This window comes from Cololabis saira, chromosome 24 (assembly GCF_033807715.1).
Source record: "Cololabis saira isolate AMF1-May2022 chromosome 24, fColSai1.1, whole genome shotgun sequence".
Taxonomy (NCBI): domain Eukaryota; kingdom Metazoa; phylum Chordata; class Actinopteri; order Beloniformes; family Belonidae; genus Cololabis; species Cololabis saira.
In genome coordinates, this window is record NC_084610.1 from 18,534,989 (window position 1) to 18,560,812 (window position 25,824).

Below are 25,824 nucleotides of genomic sequence, written 5' to 3' on the forward strand. Positions count from 1 at the left end.
CCAGCCTGTCACTCCAACTGGTGTTAACCATGAAGCCGAGGTGGAGGGGCCCCAATCTCACAGCTGTTAACACGTTACTGACGGCTCTAGCTTAGGATGCCTTTGAACGATGCCCTTGGGATGCTATGATTATTTATTTACACGACGACAGATGACTGAGAGAGCGGGGTCGAACCGCCAGTCCTCATTGGACAACCTGCCGACCTCGTGAGCTACCTCCACCCCGGTTGGCACAACTTTCTGAGGTCTTGATGACAAGTAACGACGAGCATTGGTCAAATGATCCCAGCGATGCAGCACTTATGCTCACCTTCCAACCGTCTTCATCACTTTTGTTTGCAGAAGATGAACTGAAGGAAATGAGTTTAATTAGTCAGTCAGCTAAAGACCACAGATTGTTTTTATTCATTTCTGTTTCACTCAACCTTGTTTCTCAGCCATTGCCAATAAACTTAATTACTTTTTGTTACCTTGTGCCAACTTTTTAGGTTCTTACGATTTAACATAAATCAAGGATGGGATTTCTAGGCGTAGCCAGGGGCCGGAGGGGATCCGGATTGGGAACCACAGGATTTCATCTCTACTTTTTGCGGATGATGTTGTCCTGTTGGCTTCATCTGACCGGGACCTTCAGCATGTGCTGGTGGGCTTTGAGGTTGAGTGCGACGTGGCAGGGATGAGAATCAGCACCTCCAAAACCGAGGCCATGGTTCTCCACCGGGAAAGGGTGGTGTGCCTTCTCCGGGTGGGTGGAGAAGTCCTGCCTCAGGTGGCGGAGTTCAAGTATCTTGGGGTCTTGTTCACGAGTGAGGGAACGATGGAGCGTGAGATTGACAGACGGATCGGTGCAGCATCCACAGTTATGCGGTCGGTGTACCGGACCGTCGTGGTGAAGAAGGAGCTGAGTCGAAAGGCGAAGCTCTCGATTTACCGGTCAATCTACGTACCTACCCTCACCTATGGTCATGAACTTTGGGTAGTGACCGAATGGACAAGATCGCGGATACTAGCGGCCGAGATGAGTTTCCTCCGTAGGGTGGCTGGACGCTCCCTTAGAGATAGGGTGAGGAGTTCGGTCACCCGGGAGGAGCTCGGAGTAGAGCCGCTGCTCCTCCACATTGAGAGGAGTCAGCTGAGGTGGCTTGGGCATCTGTACCGGATCCTCCTGGACGCCTCCCTAGGGAGGTGTTCCAGGCATGTCCCTCCTCCCTAGGGAGGTGTTCCAGGCATGTCCCTACTCCCTAGGGAGGTGTTCCAGGCATGTCCCACCGGGAGGAGACCCCGGGGAAGACCCAGGACACGCTGGAGAGACTATGTCTCTCGGCTGGCCTGGGAACGCCTCGGACTCCCCTGGAAGAGCTGGAGGAAGTGTCTGGGGTGAAGAAAGTCTGGGCATCTCTGTTGAGGCTGCTGCCCCCGCGAGCAGCAGATAAGTGGTGGAAAATGGATGGATATGATTTAACACTTATTGTTTGATGAACTTTTTCTGTTTTGTTTTAACTATGTTCTTCTGTAAACGGTGCTCCTTCCAATCGTCTCCTTTTCTTTCCTTGTAGGTAAGAATGATATCTTCGGCGAGATGATCCACTTGTACGCCAAGCCCGGGAAGTCGTGCGCGGACGTGCGCGCGCTGAGCTACTGCGACCTGCACACCATTCAGAGGGAGGAAATCCTGGACGTGCTGGACATGTATCCGGAGTTCGCGGACCACTTCCTCACTAACCTGGAGCTGACCTTTGACCTCCGCGATGAAAATGCTAAGGTAATGCTCTCTGGGATTTCTCTGATCAAAGAAGCGCAGATGTGTTTTGAGGGCTTTGCACTAATTCCACTTCGCTGCTCAAGGGAGAAAGCCTCTGGAAAAGACTAAGACCATTATTGAATTAAAGATTTCTATTCCACGTCTCTCTTCCTCTTCTATGTCCACTTAAATTGGGACAATTATTTTGAATTAATTCTCATTAGTGCCCCTTCAATTAATCCAGACTTAATGTAATCATATAATCCATGGTTCTGGGATGAAAGAATGATAACTGATGAAGACAGTTTTCTTTAATCTGCCCTTCACTGGAGGACAAATGTGATGGAGAGAAAGCATTACTCAAGCTTTGAAGGTGGACGCTCTGGTCAGAGGACGAAATGTGTCCACTAATCATGAGGAATTGTGTATAAGAGTGACAGTGTGTGATCATGAATCCACATTAGTCGGGTGGCTTATTTATAAAAGAGCTACAAGTGCTCTTTGTGGAGGCCTTTCGTGATTTATTCAGAGAAATGCAAGAAGTGACGGTCGTGCACAAGTGAACTTCTGAGCAGCTGTGTTGTATAGTTGAGGAGACCTTGGAGCCTGCAACAGCGACAGTGACAGCGACCGCTCAGTTGTGCATGTGTTCTGACATATGGCGCTTTTCCATTAGCAGCTACTCGGCTCTACTCATCGCAACTCGGCAAAGTTAGTTTTCCATAACAATTCAGCATCTGGAGCAGGAGTAGGAGGTTGGAGTGAAGCTGCTGAGATGTTTTTGATGGTGTGATCTAAACAGAGAAGAAAACAACACTAAAGATGTAGAACCTGGAGGAGATGATAGATGTGCTGCTGGCTCTGTGGCTTGTGTTCGACATCAAGTTAAAAATGAGAGTGAAAGAAGCTTGGGTTGAGTTGGATCATGAAACAGACTTTTGAGCTTCCATTGCCTGTCGAATAAAACGAACAAGAAGCCGCGAGTCGCTCTTTCGCTGATTTCCACATCCTGATTCAGACGTCTGACTCCAACCCCCCGACCAATCGGTGGCCTGTAGTGTGATGACGTCAGATACAGCCGACTCAGCCGCTTAGAACCTTGGCAGAGTAGTTACAGAAAAGTATCTACTCGGCACGTTAGACCCCTAGTGGGAAAAGCGCAAAACCGAGGCGAGTCGAGTCGGGCTGAGTAGCTAGTAGTGGAAAAGCGCCAATAGATACAGGTTTCAGTTTGATCATGATTTGTCTCTTTGCAGACCTACGCAAATCCAAGTGATTCCAACATGACTGACATCAAGTGCCGAAGAAGGATTTCATACAAAAGGAAATCCTCCACAGGTCAGCTTGAAACACAACTTTTTTAACTGTAAAGCCTTTTTTCCCTCCAATTTAAGATCAAACACACATGATGCAGTTTCATGGGAAACCTGTGTGTGGGTTAAAAACGGTGCACGCAGGTAGCTTAGTTAGCAAGTCGCAGCTGCTTTATCCCTACTGCACGGATGCAGCGTTTCCAGGGGGGCTTCTCAACCTGGGACCTCAAAGGTATGTATAATTCGGAGTTGGGCATGCACGAACCAAATTCACTGGATAGCACATTAGCAGGAGATGCATTAATTGAAACACAGAAAGGTCTGTCTGAGGGGAAAGTGCATGTAACACTGCTGTTATTGATGTGAATCATGTGGACAAGTTTATGTGAATTTAATGAAACTGCATGACTGAAATAAGAGAATTCTTGATAATTCTTGATAATTCTTGATATTCGATGTGTGATTAACCGAGGGAAAGCTATGCAGTACCACATGACTGGGTGTACGGAAGAGTATTAGGGCCATGCAGAGAGGGGAAGATTTGCTTTATTGTGCACTTCGAGAAAAAAGTCGAACTATCGAGAAAAAAGTTGAAATGTCGAGAATAATGTTGAAATACAATTTCAAGAATAAAGTTGAAATTTCGCCTTTTTTCTCAACATTTCGACTTTATTCACGAAATTTTGACTTTTTTCTCAACATTTCGACTTCTTTCTCGAAATTGTACTTCAACATTAATCTTAACATTTCGACTTTTTTCTTGTAATTGTACTTCAACATTTTTTTTTCCACCTTGTCTTGAAAAAAGTTGAAATGTTGAGAAAAAATTTGAAATGTTGAGGAAAAAAGTTGAAATGTCGAGAAAAAAGTTGAAAAGTCGAGAATATTGTTAAAGTACAATTTCGACAAAAAGTCGAAATGTATTTCAACTTTATTCACGAAATTTCAACTTTATTCTTGAAATTGTATTTCAACATTATTCTCGACATTTCGACTTTTTTCTCAAAATTGTATTTCAACATTAATCTTGACATTTCGACTTTTTTCTCAACATTTCGACTTTTTTCTTGAAGTGCATAATGAAAAAAAAATCTTCCTCCTCTAAAATATTATTTTTATTTTTCTCCTGTCTGGCCCTAATACTCTTCCGTACTGGCCCAAGCACAACGTTGAAGAAAGTGTCGCACAGGGAGGCGAAACGGTTTCCACTGAAACAGTCCCGCGGCCCGGGCGCGTACGTCCTTCCATGCAAATGTCCTTGGCACCGACTTACTCGGCTTATGCATATGCCTCCGGAGGAAATGAAATCTCGTTTTAGCGAAGCTGGCGAGAAGCCTACTTGTTAAAGGAATCATTTCCAACCTGGAGGATGTGGAGCGCTGGAGTCCTTCTGATTCAGTGTCGGGAAAAGTTTTCAGCGGAGTGAAAAGTTTTGGATTATCAGAGATGATGCAGCTGAACAGTCCACACGGTCAAAGTTCAAGTCATTGCCGCTTTGAAGGGCCTTTATAACATATGAATGAATTGTTTATTTCGGTTACATTACATTATTTGCAATTCAAACTGTGTGTGTGTAAATGACAAAACACTTTCATACAAGTTTACACTCATCAGTTTCACACAAAAAATAATAATAAACTCTGTAACCGAAAAAGGAATAGGCTGAAGCCAAAGCTTATATTTGCCTACCCTGTACTTTCCAACAGAAAACCCAGATTATCTGCAATATGAAAAGAAACAAAAAGAGAAATTTCCCTTTAAATTGTTCTACTTAATCAAATTATACTCCAATCATTTAGCATTGTAATCCTTAATTATTTTACTTTTCAATATTTTTTTTAAATTCAACAGAGATTTACACAGTTTCACTTCATCACTAAGATGATTCCATAATTTGACTCCCAAAAATGAAACACATCTATATTTAACATTAGTCCTCACACGACATCTTTCAAAGACCCACAGCCTTCTTAAATTATAATTTGTTTCTCTTAATTTAAAGAAATGCTGAAAACAAGCAGGAAGGCTATTATTCTTAACTCGAAACAAAATTTCTAATGTTTTTAAATATACAATATCTATGAATTTTAATATGCATGACTCTACAAATAATTTATTAGTAGTGTCACGATAAGAAACTTTATTTATTATTCTTACAGCTCTTTTCTGGAGTTTAACTATAGGGTCTATATAATATAATAATATTGTGTCATATTTCTATGAGAAGTTGCGTCAGTGAATCAACAGCGTTAAATCGTTTCTCCCAGCACTTGGTTTAACATGTCGTTGACCGTGTTTTCTAAAATTAGATAATTAAGTTAAAGATAGCTGTCTTTAAATAAAATAAAAAAACAAAACAGTAATGTAAAAAGGACTTGTTCTCTTCAATCAGCAATCGATTGCCTGCCTGCTTGGATAATAATAGAAGACAGATGAAGCATGGCAGTAATGAGTATCAGATATAAACTCTCGCTTACAGGCTAAACTGCAGCGTGCAAATTTACAGTTTATTCATGTAATTCAATTCAGTTTTATTCATACAACAGAAGTTGTCTCCAGGCGCTTTCCAGAGACCCAGAACATGACCCCCCGAGCATTTATTACATAAACATATACATTATAGATGTAATCTCCATAGACTAAATCAAATTTGAACTGGAAGCTTCCAACTTTGAAAATGCATGAGATTTGCAACCCTAATCATGAGCCTGGAGGAATTAAGAAGCGCAAAGCCAGTTTACTCAGATCAGCCGTTTAAGCCGGGTACACTTCTGACGTGACCTCTTTTCTTTCAGCGTTTCATTGTCATGAGATCAGCTCATCACATCCGCTCAGAGTGTGAATGAAACATGATCAGTGTAACGGAGAGGACAGTCGTGTAGCGATTATCTCCCCCAGAGCCCATCCTAGATTTGTCTGGGTACGACAGTGGATTCTGTTCTTAGGCTTCACGCCAGCGAGTCTTTGTGTCACCGCCTACCGAGAAAAGGAAAAATGAGAAGTTTTCAGGCTTTTCTTCGAACCTCTCAGGACCCGTGCCGTCGAGTTAGACATCCTGTCCTCGGCTCACCTCCTGTGTGAACGAAACCCAGCAGGCTTTGGCGCCCTCAGACAGCAGGGCAGCTTTCACATGCAAGTGTCAAGTATATTTGAACGAGAACAGGCCCCGCCATGGGAACTGTTGTAATTCCACTGCTAACAGCAGAGACTGGAGGCTCGGGAGATGCAGTGCTCTGCTTTTGGCTTAGATTCAGGCAAATGTAATTGGTCACCATGGTTACAAGCCATCTTAATATAGTATCTCTCAATATAACACAAGTGAGGACAGGAATGTGGAGAACAGAGCTGTTCACAGTCCAGCAGCGTATCTCACCTGTATCCACGCTGCAGCGTCTGTCAGAGGTGACGTTTAGAGTTCAGTTTCAACTAGGGCTGGGACTTTATCGCGTTAATTACGATTCATTAATAACAGAAAAATAACGCGACAAAAAAAAAAAAAAAAACGCATTTAATCGCAATTTACTTTTGCTGTCACGTCTGGGGGTATAAGGTGTGGACCCAAACGCAGGAGAGCAGGAGGCGGGAGTCTGCAAAAAATAGGATTTATTAACAAAAAAAACAAACTAAAGCGCTGCAGAGCAGGATCAAAACAAACTAGAGGGATCAAAAACTTGGAGGAGGAAGAACGTGGCAGGAAACATGAGGAGCAAAACAGTACGGTCCGACAGGGAACAAGGGAATGACAAGACCAGATATACACAGGGGATAACGAGACATGACGAGACACAGGTGCAGACAATCAGGGCAGATGGGACAAAGGCGGGGCAAAACAGAAACTGAAAGCTGGGGGGAAAGTCAAACCTTGACACACCGTCTGTCAGAAGTGAAGTTTAGAGTTCAATTTCAACTAGGACTGGGACTTTATCGCGTTAATTACGATTCATTAATTACAGAAAAATAACACGACAAAAAAAACAAAAAAAACGCATTTAATCGCAATTTACTTTTGCACTCTAAACAGTGCGGAACATTTCTCGTTGCACGATTCCGGGAATAAGTTACCTGTAATACTGATGCACAGAACTCAACAAGAGAAACAACAATGGAAACCCAAACCGATGGGAAGTCGTTGCTGGGTTCGTTGGGCGGAAATTTTAGTTTTAGAAAACTACCGAGTGGAAACCTGGATAAAAGCAGAGTTGTGTGCAGATTGTGCAAGAAAGAATTGGCCTATCACCGGAGCTCTTCCAACCTCCACTACCACCTCAATGCCAAACATGTTAGAAGATGGTAGAAAGGGCACTTTATGTTTAACTGTCGGTCTGTTTATTTTATGCCAAGGATATTTGAACTATTTTGCAATGTTCAGTTTCCACTTTTCTGGAATGTACTTGAAAGTGCTGTTTTTTTACTTTACTAAACAAAAACGAATGTGTTAATGACATAGAACGTTTACAAAAAGTCCTGAAAAAGCTTGAAAATAGCTAACTTGAATTTAAGTTTGTGCCTTGTGGACAAAGCAATCATATTCCTATTATTCATATCGCACTTTATGTTAACACTCAGTTATCAAAATAAACACAATTTTGTTGTTTAAGCTCATTTATGTGTCAATGATTCAGTCATATACCAAAATCCATTTAAATTGAAAAATGTTGCTTCTCGTTTCAAATATTGATATGCGATTAATTGCGATTAAATACCGTATTTTCCGCACTATAAGGCGCACCTAAAAGCCTTTAATTTTCTCAAAAACCGGCAGTGCGTCTTATAATGCAGTGCGCCTTATATATGATCATTACGGTAATTTCTGTTACTGTAGTCTGGGGGATTGTGGGTAATGTAGTTGGTGTCCCCAAAGTAATGGCGCTAAAAACGTCAGGAATCGTCACAGACGTTCAAAACAACAGCAGCGACGCTGACTCGCATAATGGAGACTTTGACGAGACGGAGCAAAGCTGGTTTTTATTTTGTTAATAAAGTTTGACACACGGTACTTTTCTTCTTGTTTTTTTTTTTTTTTAATTTGCTGTAGGATTTTGTAGCATTTCCTGTAGCACAGCTCCATCAGGTAGATACGTAACTCAACCCCAGCCACTATAGTACGGTATTTTACCAGATATTTAGTGCGCCTTATAATGCGGTGCGCCTTATACATGGAAAAAGTTTTAAAATACGTCATTCATTGAAGTATAATACGGTAATTACAAAGCCTCTAATTAATTAGATACATTTTTTTAATCGAGTCCCACCACTAGTTTCAACATAAATCGTTGCAAACACGCATCCAGACTGCTGCATAACGCGACACATTTCTCAAGCTCTGCAGTGTCATTGCTTAATTCTCCTTTAATATTGTTTGCCCTCACCTGAACCCCGGAGCAGAGCGCTCGCTGCCTGTTGTCAGCGATAATGAGGCTGCCCTGGCCTCCCCAGAGGGGCCTCGGCGGAGAAGTCGCTGTTCTCTCAGCAGATTCTCCCGGCTGCCTTTCCTCCCAGCAGGCTCCCACAACAAGGAGCCCGGGGCCACCTTCAGCGCCGCCACACAGGGGAGGCACGTCTTCGCCTCGTCAGCCAAGAACCGGAGAGAGTCCGCCGAGGAGGGAGAGGAGGAGGAGGAGGACGAGGAGGAAGAGGAGGAAGAGGAGGAAGAAGAGGAACAGAGGCCCTTGTGTTCGGGCGTGTTGGGTTACCCGGTGGTCAGAGACCACGCTCTGGGCCTCGGACTGAGCAGCGCTGCAGAGGCGCCAGCTGGAGACGCCACGCACGACCAGGAGTACAAAGGTGATGCTTCCTCTTTTGTTTGTCTTCGCTGGTACTCACAAAAAGGTTTTACCAAAAACTGACCCTCTCAGTAATAACATCTAGGGCAGGGGTCGAAAATCCGCGGCTCTTTTGCGCCGCCCTAGTGGCTCCCTGGAGCTTTTTAAAAAAAAATGTTTTTTCTTTTTTTGCTTCTTTTTTTTCTTTTTTTGTTCTTTTTTTCTCTTTTTTTCTTGCTTTTTCCTTTCCTTTTTAATCTCGACATTTCAACTTTTTTCTCGAAATTTGTACTTTTTTCTCAACATTTCGACTTTTTTCTCGAAATTTTAACTTTTTTCTCGACATTACGACTTTTTTTTCATGAAATTTTCACAATTTCCTCGACATTTCGACTTTTTTTTCCAACATTTCGACTTTTTTCTCTAAATTTTGACTTTTTTCTCTAAATTTTGACTTTTTTCTCGACATTTTGACTTTTTTCTCGACATTTCGACTTTTTTCTTGACATTTCGACTTTTTCCTTGACATTTCGACTTTTTTCTCAAGATTGCACGTCAACATTAATCGTGACATTTCAACATTTTTTCAAAATTTTGACTTTTTTCTCAACATTTCGACTTTTTTCTCGAAGTGCATAATGAAAAAAAAAAATCTTCCCCCAGTTCTAACTAATATAGAAACATTCAGCATGTGTTGTCTTCATTCTAAGGCTTATAAAAGACTTTTAATTTTTTGCGGCTCCAGACATATTTGTTTTTTGTTTTTTTTGTTCCAATATGGCTCTTTCAACATTTTGGTTGCCGACCCCTGATCTAAGGGTAATTAAATGGAGCCAGCAGCCTGGACTCACAACTTCTAACGAGGGGAGACGTATGAAAGAGACATTTTCCTGTGCTTGATAGCATATATTTTGTCAGAAATGGAAGTTAGAAAACAAAAAAAAGCAATAAAACAGAGTGTGTAGAAGCAAGATGAGCATGATGAGACATGAAAACACAACCAGGAGGCAAAACAAATGAGCTTCCCTGGAAGACGTAGACAGACACAAGGGTCAGGGGTCAAAGCAGGTGATGGATTGTGAGCATCATATGGCCCTTTTCCACTAGAACCTACTTGGCTCTATTCATCTCAGTTACGTCTGACTCCAACCCCCCGACCAATCGGTGGCCTGTAGTGTGATGATGTCAGATACAGCCGACTCAGCCGCTTAGAACCTCGGCAGAGTAGCTACAGAAAAGTATCTACTCGGCACGTTAGACCCCTAGTGGAAAAGACCCAAACCGAGTCGAGTCGGGCTGAGTAGGTACTAGTGGAAAAGCGCCAATAGTTCTGCCACAAAGACTCCTCCTGAGGATCCCAAGGTGCCGTTGTTGGGCGTGGCATCGACTCCCTGCATGAACAGCAAAGACCCATCTGTGAGGGCAGCTTTACTTTCCGTGACCTCAATGTCACCGTGAATCCCTCCACAAAACCAGTCCGGCGCCAGTGTAGTTGGTCACATGTGAGATGAGGAAACCGTCTCAGCTTGTACATTTGATAGTAATAGTCCATAATGAACTGTTGCAGCCTTAAGAGGATTTGTGTTTTCTTGCCAAAGTAGAGAGAAATGATTCTGATTGTGGCGAGCAGTTGTCCGTGAGAAACACACAAGGAAATTCCAAAAGCCGACATGAGTGGAAGAAGTATCCCACTGATGGCTGAGGCTTCGTGTTTTCTTTCTTGGGATAGACGCAGGGATTCAGGAGGTCTACAACTCTGCTCTAATGACACGGATCATGTGTTCTGTCTTCATTCTCGGAATGCTTCTATTCAACATCTATATGTTACCCCTAGCTCATTTCCTACCATACTTATGCCGATGACACACAACTCTATATTTCAGTGTCACCACTAGGCATGGGGCGATATACGATATTATCGTATATCGCGATAAAAAACGGCCGCGATAACGTTATCGTGGGGTACTGTAATTATCGCCGATTTTTTTTTTTTTTTTTTTTTTTTTTTTTTTTTTTTAGGCTACCAGCCAGCTAGAAGCCAGTGTTATTTTTTCATGTATTTTATTAATATTATTTATTATTATTATTTATTTAATATTTTTTCAGAGAGTAGTACAATCCGTGTGCATTTGACTACTGTGGCACTTTATTTTCACTCAATCTTTGTGTTGGCCATGCAGCTTTTGTTTTGTATACTACAGAGCAGTGCCTTTATTTTATTATTTTTCCAGAGAGCCGTACTAAGTAGCAGGCAGCCAGCCACTGTTAAAGTTTCAGAGAGTAATACAATCAGTGTGCATTTGGCTCTACTTTGTTACTTTATTTCTATTTGTCACTTATTTCTTTCGACTCTCAGGGAAGTATTTTCTTACAAAAAAAGAAAGTTCAAATAAGTACCGGTACCGGTACTATAGTTTACACTTTGTAATGCATAACATTTACAGTACACTATTTGTTCTCTACCTCAAGTGTCACTGTGTTGAGAATGATTTGAGAATAAATGTTCTGAAGGAACCAGTGGATCCACGGTTAGTGTTTTTCCTTGCATTTTAAGAATTTTATAAGCGACACGCTAATATTGTGATAATATTGTAATCGTGATATTTTTGTCCACTAATATCGTGATATGAAATTTTCATATCGTCCCATGCCTAGTCACCACATGACTACAGTCCCCTACTCTCATTGAGTAACTGTATTCACCAAATCAATGAGTGGATGTGCCAGAATTCTCTCCAGCTAAATGCAGAAAATACAGAGGTGATCATTTTTGGTCCTAAAAATGAAAGGGAAAAGATCAGCGCTCACCTTGGTTCCATGTCATTGACAGCTACAAATCAAGCCAGAAATCTTGGTGTAATTATTGACTCAGACCTGAACTTCAACAGCCATATAAAGTTTATCACTAAATTTGCCTATTACCACCTAAAAAAAACATTGCTAGAATTAAGGGTATTCTGTCTAAACAAGACACGAAAAAAGTATTCATGCATTCATTTTCAGTAAATTGGATTATTGCAATGGCATCTTTACAGGCTTTAACAACAAATCTATCAGGCAGCTGCAGCTGATCCAGAACGAGCCGCCAGAGTCCTTACAAACACCAGGAAACTGGACCATATTACACCGGTCATGAAATCACTACACTGGCTTCCAGTGAGTCCAAGGATAGAGTTTAAAATCTTACTGCTGGTCTACAAAGACCTGAATGGTCTTGGACCAAAATACATGCTTGATCTGTTAGTTCCTATGAAGCTCCCAGACCCCTGAGCTTCATCTGGATCTGGTTTGTTCAAGTTTAAGTTTAAGTTTAGAGTTTATTTTACAAATAATTAAAAAAAAAACACAAATACAGATAATAATCAATTGAGGTTTGTAAAATGGGACTCCCCAGAGCTTATGAATAGGGGCCCAGTCACACAGCAGAACAACTATAAATTACACAAATAATACATATACATTCAATATATAACCTTATAACCTAAATAAGAAAAAAAAAAAAACCCTGAGACCTCCTCAGATTTCCTAGATACAAATATGTTCTTATAAAAATAATACATCAGGTATTGGTACATAGTTGTTTTTTTTAATTTTTTATTTATGTTATTTGTGAAGTTATTTCTTGGAAAAAGGGGCAGATCAGATAAGATTCTTCTTCTTTCTGCTCCCTTTTCATTCACAATTTAAGAGTATTTGTATTGAATTGTTTTATTTTTTTGATTGAATTGTTTTATTTTTTTGAATGAAATAAAGAATAAATGAAACATAAAAAATGTAATAAGAGACATAATTTAATAACAATTTTTGTTTTAGTCTCTTTTTATAAATTGAGAGAGATCCAGACTCTTTTATAGCACTACCAAGCTCATTCCAAATTTTTGGACCTTTGCAGGTTACACTGAAACTTGTACATTTCAGTTTCCTTTTCTTTCCCTTTAAAAGTTGTTTTCCCATTGTGGTGTGTTCATGAGTGGGAGCATAAATGGGGATGAGATGACAGAGTCTGTCATTGAGTCTAAAAACTACATTATACGTTACACAGGCATTGTGGAAAATGTTACACAAAATGTTGTGGTTCCCAAGAACCAGAACCAAGCAAGGTGAGGCAGCGTTCAGTTATTCTGCTCCTCACGGGTGGAACAAACTTCCTGTAGACCTGAGGTCTGCTCCAACTGTCAGCTCCTTTAAATCAGGCCTAAAAACATTACTGTTTACTCAAGCGTACTGTTAAATTAAATACTTACCTGCTGTACTCTACTGCCCTTACTTTTTAACAACTTGTGCTTTTTATTATTTTACCTCTTTTCTTATCATTTTATTTCATTTTATTTGTTATTTACTGTTTAATTGTGTCTTGCCGCTTTTAATGTTGATGTAAAACACTTTGAATTACATTGTGTTGACTTGTGCTATACCAGGGGTCGGCAACCCGCGGCTCTAGAGCCGCATGCGGCTCTTTAGCGCCGCCCTAGTGGCTCCTGGAGCTTTTTCAAAAATGTTTGACCTTTTTTTTTCCTTTTTTTTTCTTTTTTCTCTTCTTTTTTTCTTTTTTCTTTTTTTCGCTTTTTTCTTCCTTTTTCCTTTCCTTTTTGATCTCAACAGTTTGACTTTTTTCTCGACATTTCAACTTTTTTCTCGAGATTTCAACTATTTTCTCAACATTTTGACTTTTTTCTCAACATTTTGACTTTTTTCTCAACATTTCAACTTTTTTCTCGACATTTCAACTTTTTTCTCAAAGTGCATAATGAAAAAAAAAATCTTCCCCCAGTAAAAACTAATATAGATACATGCAGCATGTGTTGCCTTCATTCTAAGGCTTATAGATACAAGACTTTTCATTTTTTGCGGCTCCAGACATATTTGTTTTTTGTGTTTTTGGTCCAATATGGCTCTTTCAACATTTTGGGTTGCCGACCCCTGTGCTATACAAATAAACTTGCCTTGCCTTGCTTTGTTCACACACTGCCCACAGAGCTCCACGCAGAAGACTGGGGGCCCCAGCGTCCCAGTGAGGCCCCCGAGGAGCCGGCCCCGTGTCCCGAGCTTCCTGCCAGGGAGGACGACAGCGACACGGACCTCACCTACGGAGAGGTGGAGCAACGGCTGGACCAGCTGCAGCAGCATCTCAACAGGTGAGCGGGGCCAAGAGGGAGAAAAAAGGGCCGTGAAACAACGGGGTGTTCATGTCAAAACACAACACTTGACATAAAACTGTCAGGCGAGTGAAAACACTGAACACCATCATCCAGCAGGACCACAGGAGGAAAAGCCTGTCTGCCTCCAACGACCAGTGACATCTGGCTCGGGAGGCAGCCCAGCTGCTGCTCAGCTCTGCTGCAGGCGGCTGCAGCCCCAGTTCACAGCCAACATGTCAGAACAGAGTGGGTTTGTGGGCAATTACGTTACCTGCTTTTAGGGATGCCCCCATACCATTTTTTTCACACCGAGTACGAGTATTTTCATTTGTGTACTTGCCGATACCAAATACCGATACTTCTACCACTAAAATAACTAGGCTAAAAATGCAATGAAAAATGCAATGAATTGGAAGACAGGTTTTATTTGCAACAGATACATTCAATAAAAATAAATAAAATGACTAGAATAACTATTTTAACCTCCTGAGACCCTGCGTTCTCATATGAGGACATTACATTTCTGCTGTTCTGCGCCATGATACTTCATTTGTACGAACATTGACCCATTGTCCTCATCCGGGACCCCCGCCTGCACCATCTAGTGGTCTCATAATGAAATTACACTAATTTGGGAAAAAACAAGATGGCTGGGATCTCAATGAAAGTCTTCTATGGCAGCTCCTGACATAAATATGGACAAGGTAAAAATCCTAACCTAATTTTATGATTGAAACTAGTATATTTATGCACAATAACGTCTGCAGCTTCACATGGCATGTGTTTTTGATATACAGTATTTGAGTAATATTAGCAAACTACAACGTCTGTTAAAATGAAGTACTCGTTTGAGGACATCAGGTCTATCGTCACTGAAAACACGTCAATTCTTTCCAAGAACATTTGTCTTTATTTCTTGCCCAAATGTCCAATTTCTAGTCAAAATTCTAGTCAAAAACACTTAAAATACTTGTTTTTAGATTTCCATTTGTTTAAAGTTTTTATTTCCTTGTAATAGGAAAGAAAACAATTGAAAATGATATATAAATATAAATGATATAGAGATATAACCTAATACCCATGTTTTTACTCTGTAGGACTTTATTTCATTCAAAATGCTGAGTATATGCAAATAAAATGTATGATATTTTTATTATTAGAACCTGACCAGGATGTGCAAGGATGCAGGGCAGGACCAAGAAAGGGAAATAGAGAAAAATAAACCCATTGTCCTCATGTGAGGCCATTGGATTTGACATAGTTCAACAGCACATAGAAAGCAAAAATTTAATTTAAACAAAAATTAGGTCCTACTGATCCCAAATAGTAAGGAGACATAAAAAATGCACATCAAACTAAAGCCCGGGTCTCAGGAGGTTAAACAAAAAAATTATCTTTCTGTGTAAATAAAAAGTCTCCACACTGGCACCGTCTTCACATTTAAGAAAATATCAAACATATAACACATCAATGAAACATCATATCGGGGCTCAAGTGCGTCGAGAAGACGGTGAAATCCTTCGTCTTCTCCAACTGACAGTGGCTGCTCATCCAGCCTCCGTTATTTTAACGGCCCGTGGTTGTCTCTTGCCATTGTCTGTCACTCAGAACCTGAGCTAATGTTGGCTGTTGTGGTCTTGCAGTAGCATTAGCAAACTCTGTATACTCAGCTTTATGATGCGTCTTGAGATGTTTTATCAAGTTGCTGGTATTAAACAATGTATTCTCCGTTCCTCCTCTAGACACCTTAGCAGCACGTAGCTTGCAGTCTGCCTTTTTTCTGTTCTCGTCCCTTATTTTGAAATATGTCCACACTGCTGACGTCCCGCTGCATTAATTGTCGCTATCTTGCCTGAAAGTCTCACTCATGGGTATCACTCTCTTCTCATCACCACGTTGACTGCGGCTCAACATGTCCCCCTAGAGTCACTAATCAGTAACTACAACAACAATGAAGTGGTATCGGTGCGTGGTATCGGAGAATTTGCGAGTACGAGTATATGAGAGCAGTATCGGTATCCGGGGCATCCCTACCTGGTTTTACAACCGCAAATTAGATGTTGGGACAATGTGACAAAGTTAATTTGCAAACTAGAGGTTTACTGAACACCAACTAGAGGTTTACTAACACTAACTAGAGGTTTACTAACACTAACTAGAGGTTTACTAACACTAACTAGAGGTTTACTAACACTAACTAGCGGTTTACTAACACTAACTAGAGGTTTACTAACACTAACTAGAAGTTTACTAACACTAACTAGAGGTTTACTAACACTAACTAGAGGTTTACTAACACTAACTAGAAGTTTACTAACACTAACTAGAGGTTTACTAACACTAACTAGAGGTTTACTAACACTAACTAGAGGTTTACTAACACTAACTAGAAGTTTACTAACACTAACTAGAGGTTTACTAAACACTAACTAGAGGTTTACTAACACTAACTAGAGGTTTACTAAACACTAACTAGAGGTTTACTAATACTAACTAGGGGTTTAGGTTTACTGAACACTAACTAGAGGTTTACTAACACTAACTAGAGGTTTACTAACACTAACTAGAGGTTTACTAAACAGAAACGTTTTCAGTTTGGTTTTAAAGGTGGAGGGGGTGTCAGCCTCCTTAACCCAGATAGGAAGTTGGTTCCATAGTAACGGTTCCTGATAGCAGAAGACCGTCCTCCAAATCTACATTTGGATCCTCTAGGAACTACGAGTAAACCTGCACTCTGAGAACGGAGAACTATGTTAGGAACATACAACACTAAAAAAAAGACTATATGAGGGCAGTCTGTTGCAAAATGAAATGCTGGTTTAGCATCTCCACTTTGACAGGAGATGTATGAGAAAGACACGAGTCCCATTGTTCATCAACAGCTGATACAACCGCATGGACAACGTCTGACTGCGTGAATTTAAAACCTTTAAACAGAAGCATTTCAAGAATGTTTTCCAGTGAGGGTGTCGGCATCTACGAATTTGGAAGCGTCTGTGATGGTATGGGGTTCAGTCGTTCTCCCGGACCTTCTCCCCCACAGAGGATGTGTAATAACTAGGAATGGGCGATATTTTACCGTTCACGATAAACCGTCAAAAAAATTCCCCACGCTAAGAATTTGTCATCTCGCGGTAAAAATGATAAATTCCCGTTGATGACGTTTTTGTGTAAAGCTGATTTATGGTTCTGTGTTAAATCCACGCACAACGTACGTGAAGGAAGGAAGGAAGGAAGGAAGGAAGGAAGGAAGGAAGGAAGGAAGGAAGGAAGGAAGGAAGGAAGGAAGGAAGGAAGGAAGGAAGGAAAGAAAGAAAGAAAGAAAGAAAGAAAGAAAGAAAGAAAGAAAGAAAGAAAGAAAGAAAGAAAGAAAGAAAGAAAGAAAGAAAGAAAGAAAGAAAGAAAGAAAGAAAGAAAGAAAGAAAAATTCCTGTTGATGACGTTTTTGTGTAAAGCTTATTTATGGTTCTGCGTTAAATTCACGCACAAAGTATGTGAAGGAAGGAAGGAAGGAAGGAAGGAAGGAAGGAAGGAAGGAAGGAAGGAAGGAAGGAAGGAAGGAAGGAAGGAAGGAAGGAAGGAAGGAAGGAAGGAAGGAAAGAAAGAAAGAAAGAAAGAAAGAAAGAAAGAAAGAAAGAAAGAAAGAAAGAAAGAAAGAAAGAAAGAAAGAAAGAAAGAAAGAAAGAAAGAAAGAAAGAAAGAAAGAAAAATTCCCGTTGATGACGTTTTTGTATTGATATTTTTTAATCGTTATCGGAATAAATGCCAGAAATTATTGTGATACATGTTTTAGTCCATACCGCCCATCCCTAGTAATAACACCTACTGTACTGCTGTTCCCCACAGAGGATGTGTTTCCAGGAGGGAATGAGACAAATAACAACCAGAAAGCTTCACTGCTTGTTGTCCTCAATGAGAAGGAATGTGTGACATGCAACAAAAGATACAATCAAATTAAGTTAAGAAGCATTTTAAGAGAAAAAGAAGTAACTTAGTTCACACAACTGCAAAGAAACAAAAGAAAAAGAACATCTAAGGATCATTTCCCACAACTTTTTCTTACATAAAAGTTAAAGAAAGAGCGCATCGGAGGAAAAAAGACAACAGTCTGGGCTTTTCTCGTTAGCACTGGGTGATAAAATGGGGAAAAAATCGTATTTTTTTAATTAAAAAAATAAGAGTATTCATTTGAGGAGTTATAGGATTGAATACTTTGAGACTGACTGTGTCCCCTGACCTTCTGCTAACCGAAGCCACCGCTCAGATCGTGTTTGGCTCCTGTAGTCAGATTCTTATTTTTCCATCCCGTTCTTTCACAGCTCACAGCATGAGACCCCTAATTCTCCTATAATTGGCTGGAAGCTGGCAGACAGGTTTGAGGCCAGACGCCGCTCAGCCGCGCTGATGCAGAGCGGGCCGTGTGAGCAGCTTCTTGGCTGGTGTGCTGATCCAGATGAGGGGGGGCAGCACGCAGCCGTCTATATATAGCTCGCAGTCACGAGGGGAAGACACATTGCAACGACTAGTGACGTCATACTGTGAGGTTTCGGAGGTGCATGGACCTGGAGAAACTGGGTGCAATTATGGAGGAAATGGCATTTATGAGAAGTGTTTACTTACTGAGTGTGAGTTAGTTTAGTTTTAGTTTAGTTTATTGGTCCTTTCAATTTCCACAACAATATAACCTAAAGTACAGGTGTAAATCATCAGTGTTATACAAACAAATAGAATTATTTGGTATATATATATATACAATTTTAACTAAAAACCAAGGACCAAAAGGTGTAGACTGGAGCTTAAGCTTATGACGCCTACCCTTTTCACAAGAAAAAATGTTAGCTTTTATAAACTAGTGCATTTAGGATTTAGAGAATGAAACAAAATACATAAATAATAATAATAATAATTTCAATTTATATAGCGCTTTTCACCTGAAACGACAGATCTCAGAGCGCTTTACAAAGAAGACTAAAAACAAGACTAAGAAACTAAGACAAAACCTAGCTACTAAGATAAAAGTAATATAAAAAGTTGTGGGCAGCAAAAAGATAAAAAATAAATTAAAAAAAATATTTGAATAAAATAAATTTTTGAATATTTGAATTAAATAAATCCATATGAGAAGTTGCCCGAGTATAAACAAAATAACTGTACACAAACATACAGCATATTCCCCATGTCATTACTAAATATCATTCCATACAGTATATATATAAGCACATACATACAAATACACATATACATACAGTACATACATGCACACACACACGCATACTGTAAATACATATATATATATATATAGACCAATAAACTATATATATATATATATATATATATATATATAAAAATACATACATACACATACACACACATACATACACATGTCCATAGGTACATGCCTATGTGTATTATACCTTTGATTTATATGTATTAATCATTTTGTATTTATAGATGCTTTTGAATTGTAATAACGTGCTACACTTTTTCATTTCTGTATCTAAACTGTTCCACAGATGAACTCCTGTCACTGAGATGCATCTTTGTTTAACGTTGGTTCTTGCCTTTGTTTTCCTGAACATATATGTTCCTCTTAATTCATATTGGCTAACTCTGCTTTTACTTAAGGATCCAGCACACACTGCTTTAGCCTGCTCTGGCCAACATTTAGTCTTTTTATGGATGATGCATCCACCAGTGTCTACCTGAACCGTCAAATATCCTCTCCACTCCATAAATGTTGATTTTACAGCTGAACCAAAACATTTGTGAACTTAAACACTCCTAACTGGATGAAAAGAAAGCATTCAGCACTGTGCTAGGTATTCTCAGCCTGATCCGTCTACAATCTTCCTTTAACTGGTTAAAAAAAGCACAAAAAAGCTAGAAGAGAAAGCTTTGCTGCATTCTGGGATGCAGATGCAGTGCAAGTGTGTTTGGACCACTTCACTCCTGGTAGTCAGACACATTTGCATATTATTTGCAAGTACTTCAAATGCACTTGTTAAATATTACCATCCAGGTTTGAAACCCTAGAAAAACATCCAGACTTTGTGGAGGTATTGAATAGATAAAACTTGTTTTGTTTTTTCTCCTCCTTCCCCCTCACATTCTTGAATGATCTGAAGGCATACACTAATACTAATATAGCATTATCCTTTTATTATCATCTCATTCTCCACCCAACTGAGAATCATGTTATTTTTCTTCTATATGGAGGTTTAATGTTTATAGTCTGTCTCTCCCAGATTTGTAGTTTTTGTTTCTTTCTTTCTTTTTTCCTTTTCTTATCTCTTAATATGTTTACTTAAAATGAAAAAACTGGATGGCGGATAAGAATATTACTGCTTTTACTTTGTGATACGTACTGCCATACCTAAATAAAGACTTAAAAAAAAATAAAAATAAAATAAAAAAAGCAAAAAAGCTTGAAGAGAAAGCATTGCTGCATTCTGGGATGCAGATGCAGTGTGAGTGTGTTTGGACCACTTCACTCCTGGTAGTCAGAGACATTTGCATATTATTTGCAAGTACTTCAAATGCACCTGTTAAATATTAGCATCCAAGTTTGAAACCCTTGAAAAAACGTATTTACTGCACTTGTGCTCAGTTTCATGCCGTGTCCACAGCATTCTTGTACCTTTCCCTCACTAGATTTTCACTTCACTCCCTCAACGACCCACGGATATAGGAATATGAACTATGTCTCCCCCTAGTGGTGGGTGTTGGCACCAACACCCATCCACCACTCGTTCAAAAATGATAATGATGATGATATGCAAATTTTTTTGTTTTTTTTTTTAACTTTATTTAGCACAAAGAATGTACAGATCAAGGCAGGGTGAAAAAGGTATAAAATTAGGAAATAATTACAGCAACAATGGTTGAAGATAACAGATTTACACAGGAAACAAAAACAAACAAAAAGCACAAGATCAGCAAGGTACAATAAAATCAAAAGAGCAAGGACTGAGTTATGGATGAGTGCAGTTTCTTGGCAACCCTATTCATATTATCAATCTTTTTCATAGATTTAAAGTAGTTGGTAAAAAAAAGTAAAAATATAGTAAAGGAGGGAGTATTTCCACTCCACTTACAAGTGTGAATATGATATTTAACCAAAATAATCACCAGGTTGATGATGTTTGAATATTTAGGATCCAAGTTATCCATATAATAAATAACATCATTGTAAGTAAAAACAGGAATTTTATCAATTTTTAAAGATAACCAATTATGAATGTCAGACCAAAAGGACTTTGTAAAAAAGATGTTCAATGGTTTGGCCTCAGAAGAACAAAATACGCAAGGATCAACTTCCAATCTAAACCTTCTGTGTAACAAATTGTTAACAGGATATATAGCAAATAACAGTTTCAGAGCTCATCCGCCGATACAGGCGCACAGCCATCTCTTGATCCACTCATTTCATATTTAGCTTTTTGTTCCTTTAAGAAGCAGTAACTCATCCGTCCTGTTTATTACAATCTGACAGTCGGACAAATGGTTTCTTGATAGTGATGAGATAAAATGAAAATAAATCACTGCTGCAGCATAGAAATGGAGCACGGCACATCATAAGCAGCGAGGAAATATACAAACAATAAATAACCCGGAGAGAAACTGCGCTGATGTGACGCTGGAAGTGTCACAGCAAGTACTTAGGTGTTTATGGGGATTATTTATATCATCTCTGGTAATGTTCACCATCATTTAGCCCATTAACGGCTGTCAGGAGTGCTCCAGCACCGCTGAGGGATTACAAACCCAGATTTACTCCTGAAGGATACAAATCAGATGGATGGATTGAAAAGTATCATGCAACAGCTCATCACCAATCAGTCATCCAGAGGCAATCAATATTGATTAGATCGTCCAGACAGTCAAAGCGAGGCTCATTCCAACTTTGAGGAAGTTTTCTTTGTTTAAGAAGTCTCTTTTTCACTCATCACATTTTTTTTAAATATATGTTTATTAGTTTTCAGAATTTCAAAGATACAGAACAGACAAATGAAAAAAGAAAAGATAAATAAAAACCCTCCCCACACCCTCAAAACAAACAAAACTTGAACAGATTCAGCACAACTCGTAAGAAAATAGTAAAGGTCACAGTCACTACAATAAACTAATTATAATTAATGAAAACTGTACAAAGTAAAAAGTAAAATGAGTAGTAAACACAGCAAGGAGGTTCCCATTGATACATTACTCTTTTCTTTGAAACCATTGCAGTACAGAATCCCACATTTTCTTAAACATGTCTTCCCTATCTTCGTTCCAAAGTCTCAGTCCCTCCAGGTGAAGCATACTGTACATGCCATTTCTCTCAGCCACAAATCACATGTTGGTGCAGTGTCTGCCCTCCAAGTCCGGAGGATGAGCTATTTTGTAATCACAGTTCCAAACAGAATAGCCTTTTTCTGATATTTGTTGGCAAAAGACAAAGTAGTCTACTTGCCAGCAATGTGAACCCGGAAATGTTGAGTACCCCAAAGTTTTATGTTAGAAATGTACAGTATAGGTCCCCAGCATTTAGAAACTGCCAGATGCTAACTTACAAATGTTGGGCAATTAGCATAATTAGCATCAATTAGCATACTCACATATATGGACAATATTTCAGCAATTGCTTGGCCAATTTGGACAATATTGGAGTGGTTCTGGGGGTTATTGAGGATGCTGAATCCATTTCTGACATTTTCAAAATTCAAAATGGCCGTTTAAACCAGAAGTCGCCATATTTCAACTCCTGGTGGGCCGATTTTGATGAAGTTTCAGTCAGTTTAGAAATTTTAGAAGATGCTGAATCGATTGGATTGGACAGATAACTTATGTATTTGAAATAATTGAAACAACTCGGTTATAAATTGTAGGATATTTATGAACACAATTATCCAAACAGTGCAGAACATGTACATTTTAATTCACATTACACTCTGAGGTGACTCACAATTGGGTATTGGAGGTAACAAAGGCAGGTACCATACCAAACTAGAATTAAAGCTGCAAGCAGCGATGAACGGGCCATCACACCCTTGTGCACGTTCAGGCTGCAGTGGAAGCTTGTATGACTTGCATGTAGATTCTTCAGGCCTGGGGCCTCATTTAAAATGGACTGCGTAGGATTCATACTAAAAGTGCACGTACACCCAAAAGCCGAAAATGCCGGGCTCAAAAAAAAAATCCGGATCAATAAAACCGTGTGCACGCACACTTGCACGCAATGTTCGCTTTGTAAATCACAGTCCAGCTGGAAGGTTGCGCAGCTGAATCCGCCTCATATCCCGCCCTCTACACGCCCACTTTTGACCATAAATGCATATGGATGAGCCTACTGAGCATGCGCAGTGGCTTCCTGCAGCGTGTTTGGCGTCAGAATGAATGAGAGGGTGTCCAGCCACCGTGACACTGACTTTCACGGAGACTTAGATCTAGATGTTGTAGATGATGTGGAGGACAGGAAAACCACATTATTTGGTGGTCACAGTAAAAGTTAGAATAAGTATATAAATAGTATACAATAAAATAAAGCGAGTGAGTGGCAGCACACCGTTGCTGCCCGTTAGTGCCACGACGCAATTACCACTGGGGACAGGGGGGACATGTCCCCCCCCACTTTTCAAAATCATGTATTTGTCCCCCCCACTTTACAGTTTAAAAACTGTAGGCTCAGCCTGTGATTGCAAATCCTCAAGACTGTCTGTGCGAAAGCGATGCGAAGACGGGAGCGGAGCCCCGCTCCCCCCCCTCCCCTCAGAGCTGCTCAGGGCTGATTTATGGTTCCGCGTCACACCAACGCAGACGTAGGGTACGCGGCGACGCACACCATACGCCGTACCCTACGGCGTAGGCTCTGCGTTGGTGTAACGCAGAACCATAATTCAGGCTTAAAAGTAAACACAACATGCTCGCACCCGGCATGACAGGCAGATACACACGGGGAGAAGAGACTATTTCTTTAATTTTTATTTTGTTTAAAACTTTATCCTTATGAACGCAATTGTTATATAGTCCAACCTTATTTTAATCAGAACACTTACTGATTAAAATCCGAGATTCGTCAGCACCTGCAGGTGCACCGGGATGGCGCGATTCCGGCGGGTCGATCTCTCTAAAGCTGGTCCCAATTCAGCACATAGATCCAAGAGCACTGCTCTTGGGAATCTAAATCGGCTTATTAGCCAGTCATCATCATGGGCCAGGAAATCTGCATGATCTGAATTGTCTCTCCATCCTGATCCAACCATTTCCGTGGTCCTCGAGTAGTGCCAGCGCATACATTGTGCAGCATTACGCACGGCTGTCACCGTGCATTTTATATTCTTACACAGCAATTAGACTGATTGTCACACACCTTGTCACGATTGATCATTAGATGATTAGACCGCTGCTATTAACCACTCATTTGAGGATGGGAGTATGATATATGTACGTCCTGCAAATGCCTGCGTAATGACTTACTCGTGGAACACATGGATCTATGATGGTGCCGGCTTGGGTGTAAATGGATCTGTAAGTCTGATATGTGATGACATTGACTATGTTTACATGCAGTCCACATTCGTGTTATTGCCAATCTTCGCGTTTTAAAGTGGTTGTTGAGTGCATGTGGACGCAGTTACTGGGAGTATGACATGTATCTGGCTGCATTTCACCACCTCACCGCATGCGTCGCCAGTTCCCCATGTCTTAAGTAGATTCTTACGGGAGGGTGAGGGTTGCCGTAGGGATCCGCGGATTTTTCGGTTAGTTTTTTCTTTTTAGATCCGAGGCTTTGCGTAGATGGCGTCTTCCGCAACTTTCAGGCGCTTTTTCTGCGCAAACAAGCTTTATAGATGAGGCCCCTGGACATTTAGCGGATGACACCACTAGCCATGACTCTCTATATCAAACCATTCAAAAGTTATGGCAGAAAGTAGGAACTATCAGATATCAACCAATCAGAAGAAGGGGCGGGGCTAATTCCAGCCAATGAAGGTCAAGGACTCAATACCGAGTCAGATCACACCACCCATGACTCTTTATGTCAAACTTTATGTGTATCCATCCATACATACTTATTCTCATTTGGGTCACAGGTATGGAAGCACATTTTTTTTCAAAAGGCCTGAATTCCAGAAACAGAGTCATAGATTTTGATTGCACATGCATAAACGTTATTTTGTGGTCATAGTTTTACCGGCAGCAAAGACAAGTTCAACAGTTTGAGCCTCCACTGGCTGTAAACTGTCACTAATGGAGTTGTGTAGACCTCGATGACAAGTTGTTGATGACCAGAGGTGTCAAAAGTATTCACCTTCATTACTCAGGTAGAAGTATAGATACTAGAGTTTAAAATACTCCTGTAGAAGTTGAAGTATCAACTCAAGTTTTTTACTCAAGTAAAAGTATAAAAGTACTGGTTTCAAAACTACCTAAAGTATAAAAGTAAAAGTAATGTAAGGGGGAAAAAGTCATTAAGGACAAAAGCCATTGAAAATGAATGTATCTTAGTATAATGCAAATATATTAAAGAACCATATATGTGTACTATTGAGCATTAACATGTGTTTCAGAGAGCAGCAGATATGATGACTAGTTGCCTATAAGTATTGTAATGGTGCAAAAAGTCAAACTTCAGAGGCATGTTATCATTTATCCTAACCTTTATTGGAATGTACATCCAAGTTTAGTTGCAGGAATCTGAGGGAACGGATGTAAGAACAAAACTGGACAAGAACATCTGAAACAACCACAACCAAATTCACTCTATCCGGATGGAGCAATTTAACTGGATAGTGTTTTTTTAAAGGCCGAAATGAAATAGAGTAACAAGGCTGTTTTTAAAATGTAAGGAGTAAAAAGTACAGATAATTGAGTGAAAATGTAAGGAG

General features: G+C 40.0%; 1 protein-coding gene across 1 annotated transcript in view; it reads left to right on the forward strand.

Annotated features, from left to right (window-relative positions):
- The window catches only part of kcnh7 (potassium channel, voltage gated eag related subfamily H, member 7), a 183,947-nt gene that overhangs the window by 149,718 nt on the left and 8,405 nt on the right, over positions 1-25,824 (forward strand). The window contains exons 13-16 of the mRNA XM_061715371.1: positions 1,557-1,762; positions 2,998-3,079; positions 8,440-8,838; positions 13,792-13,951. Coding sequence (XP_061571355.1) covers positions 1,557-1,762; positions 2,998-3,079; positions 8,440-8,838; positions 13,792-13,951 — 847 coding nt within the window. The remainder of the gene's footprint in view (positions 1-1,556; positions 1,763-2,997; positions 3,080-8,439; positions 8,839-13,791; positions 13,952-25,824) is intronic.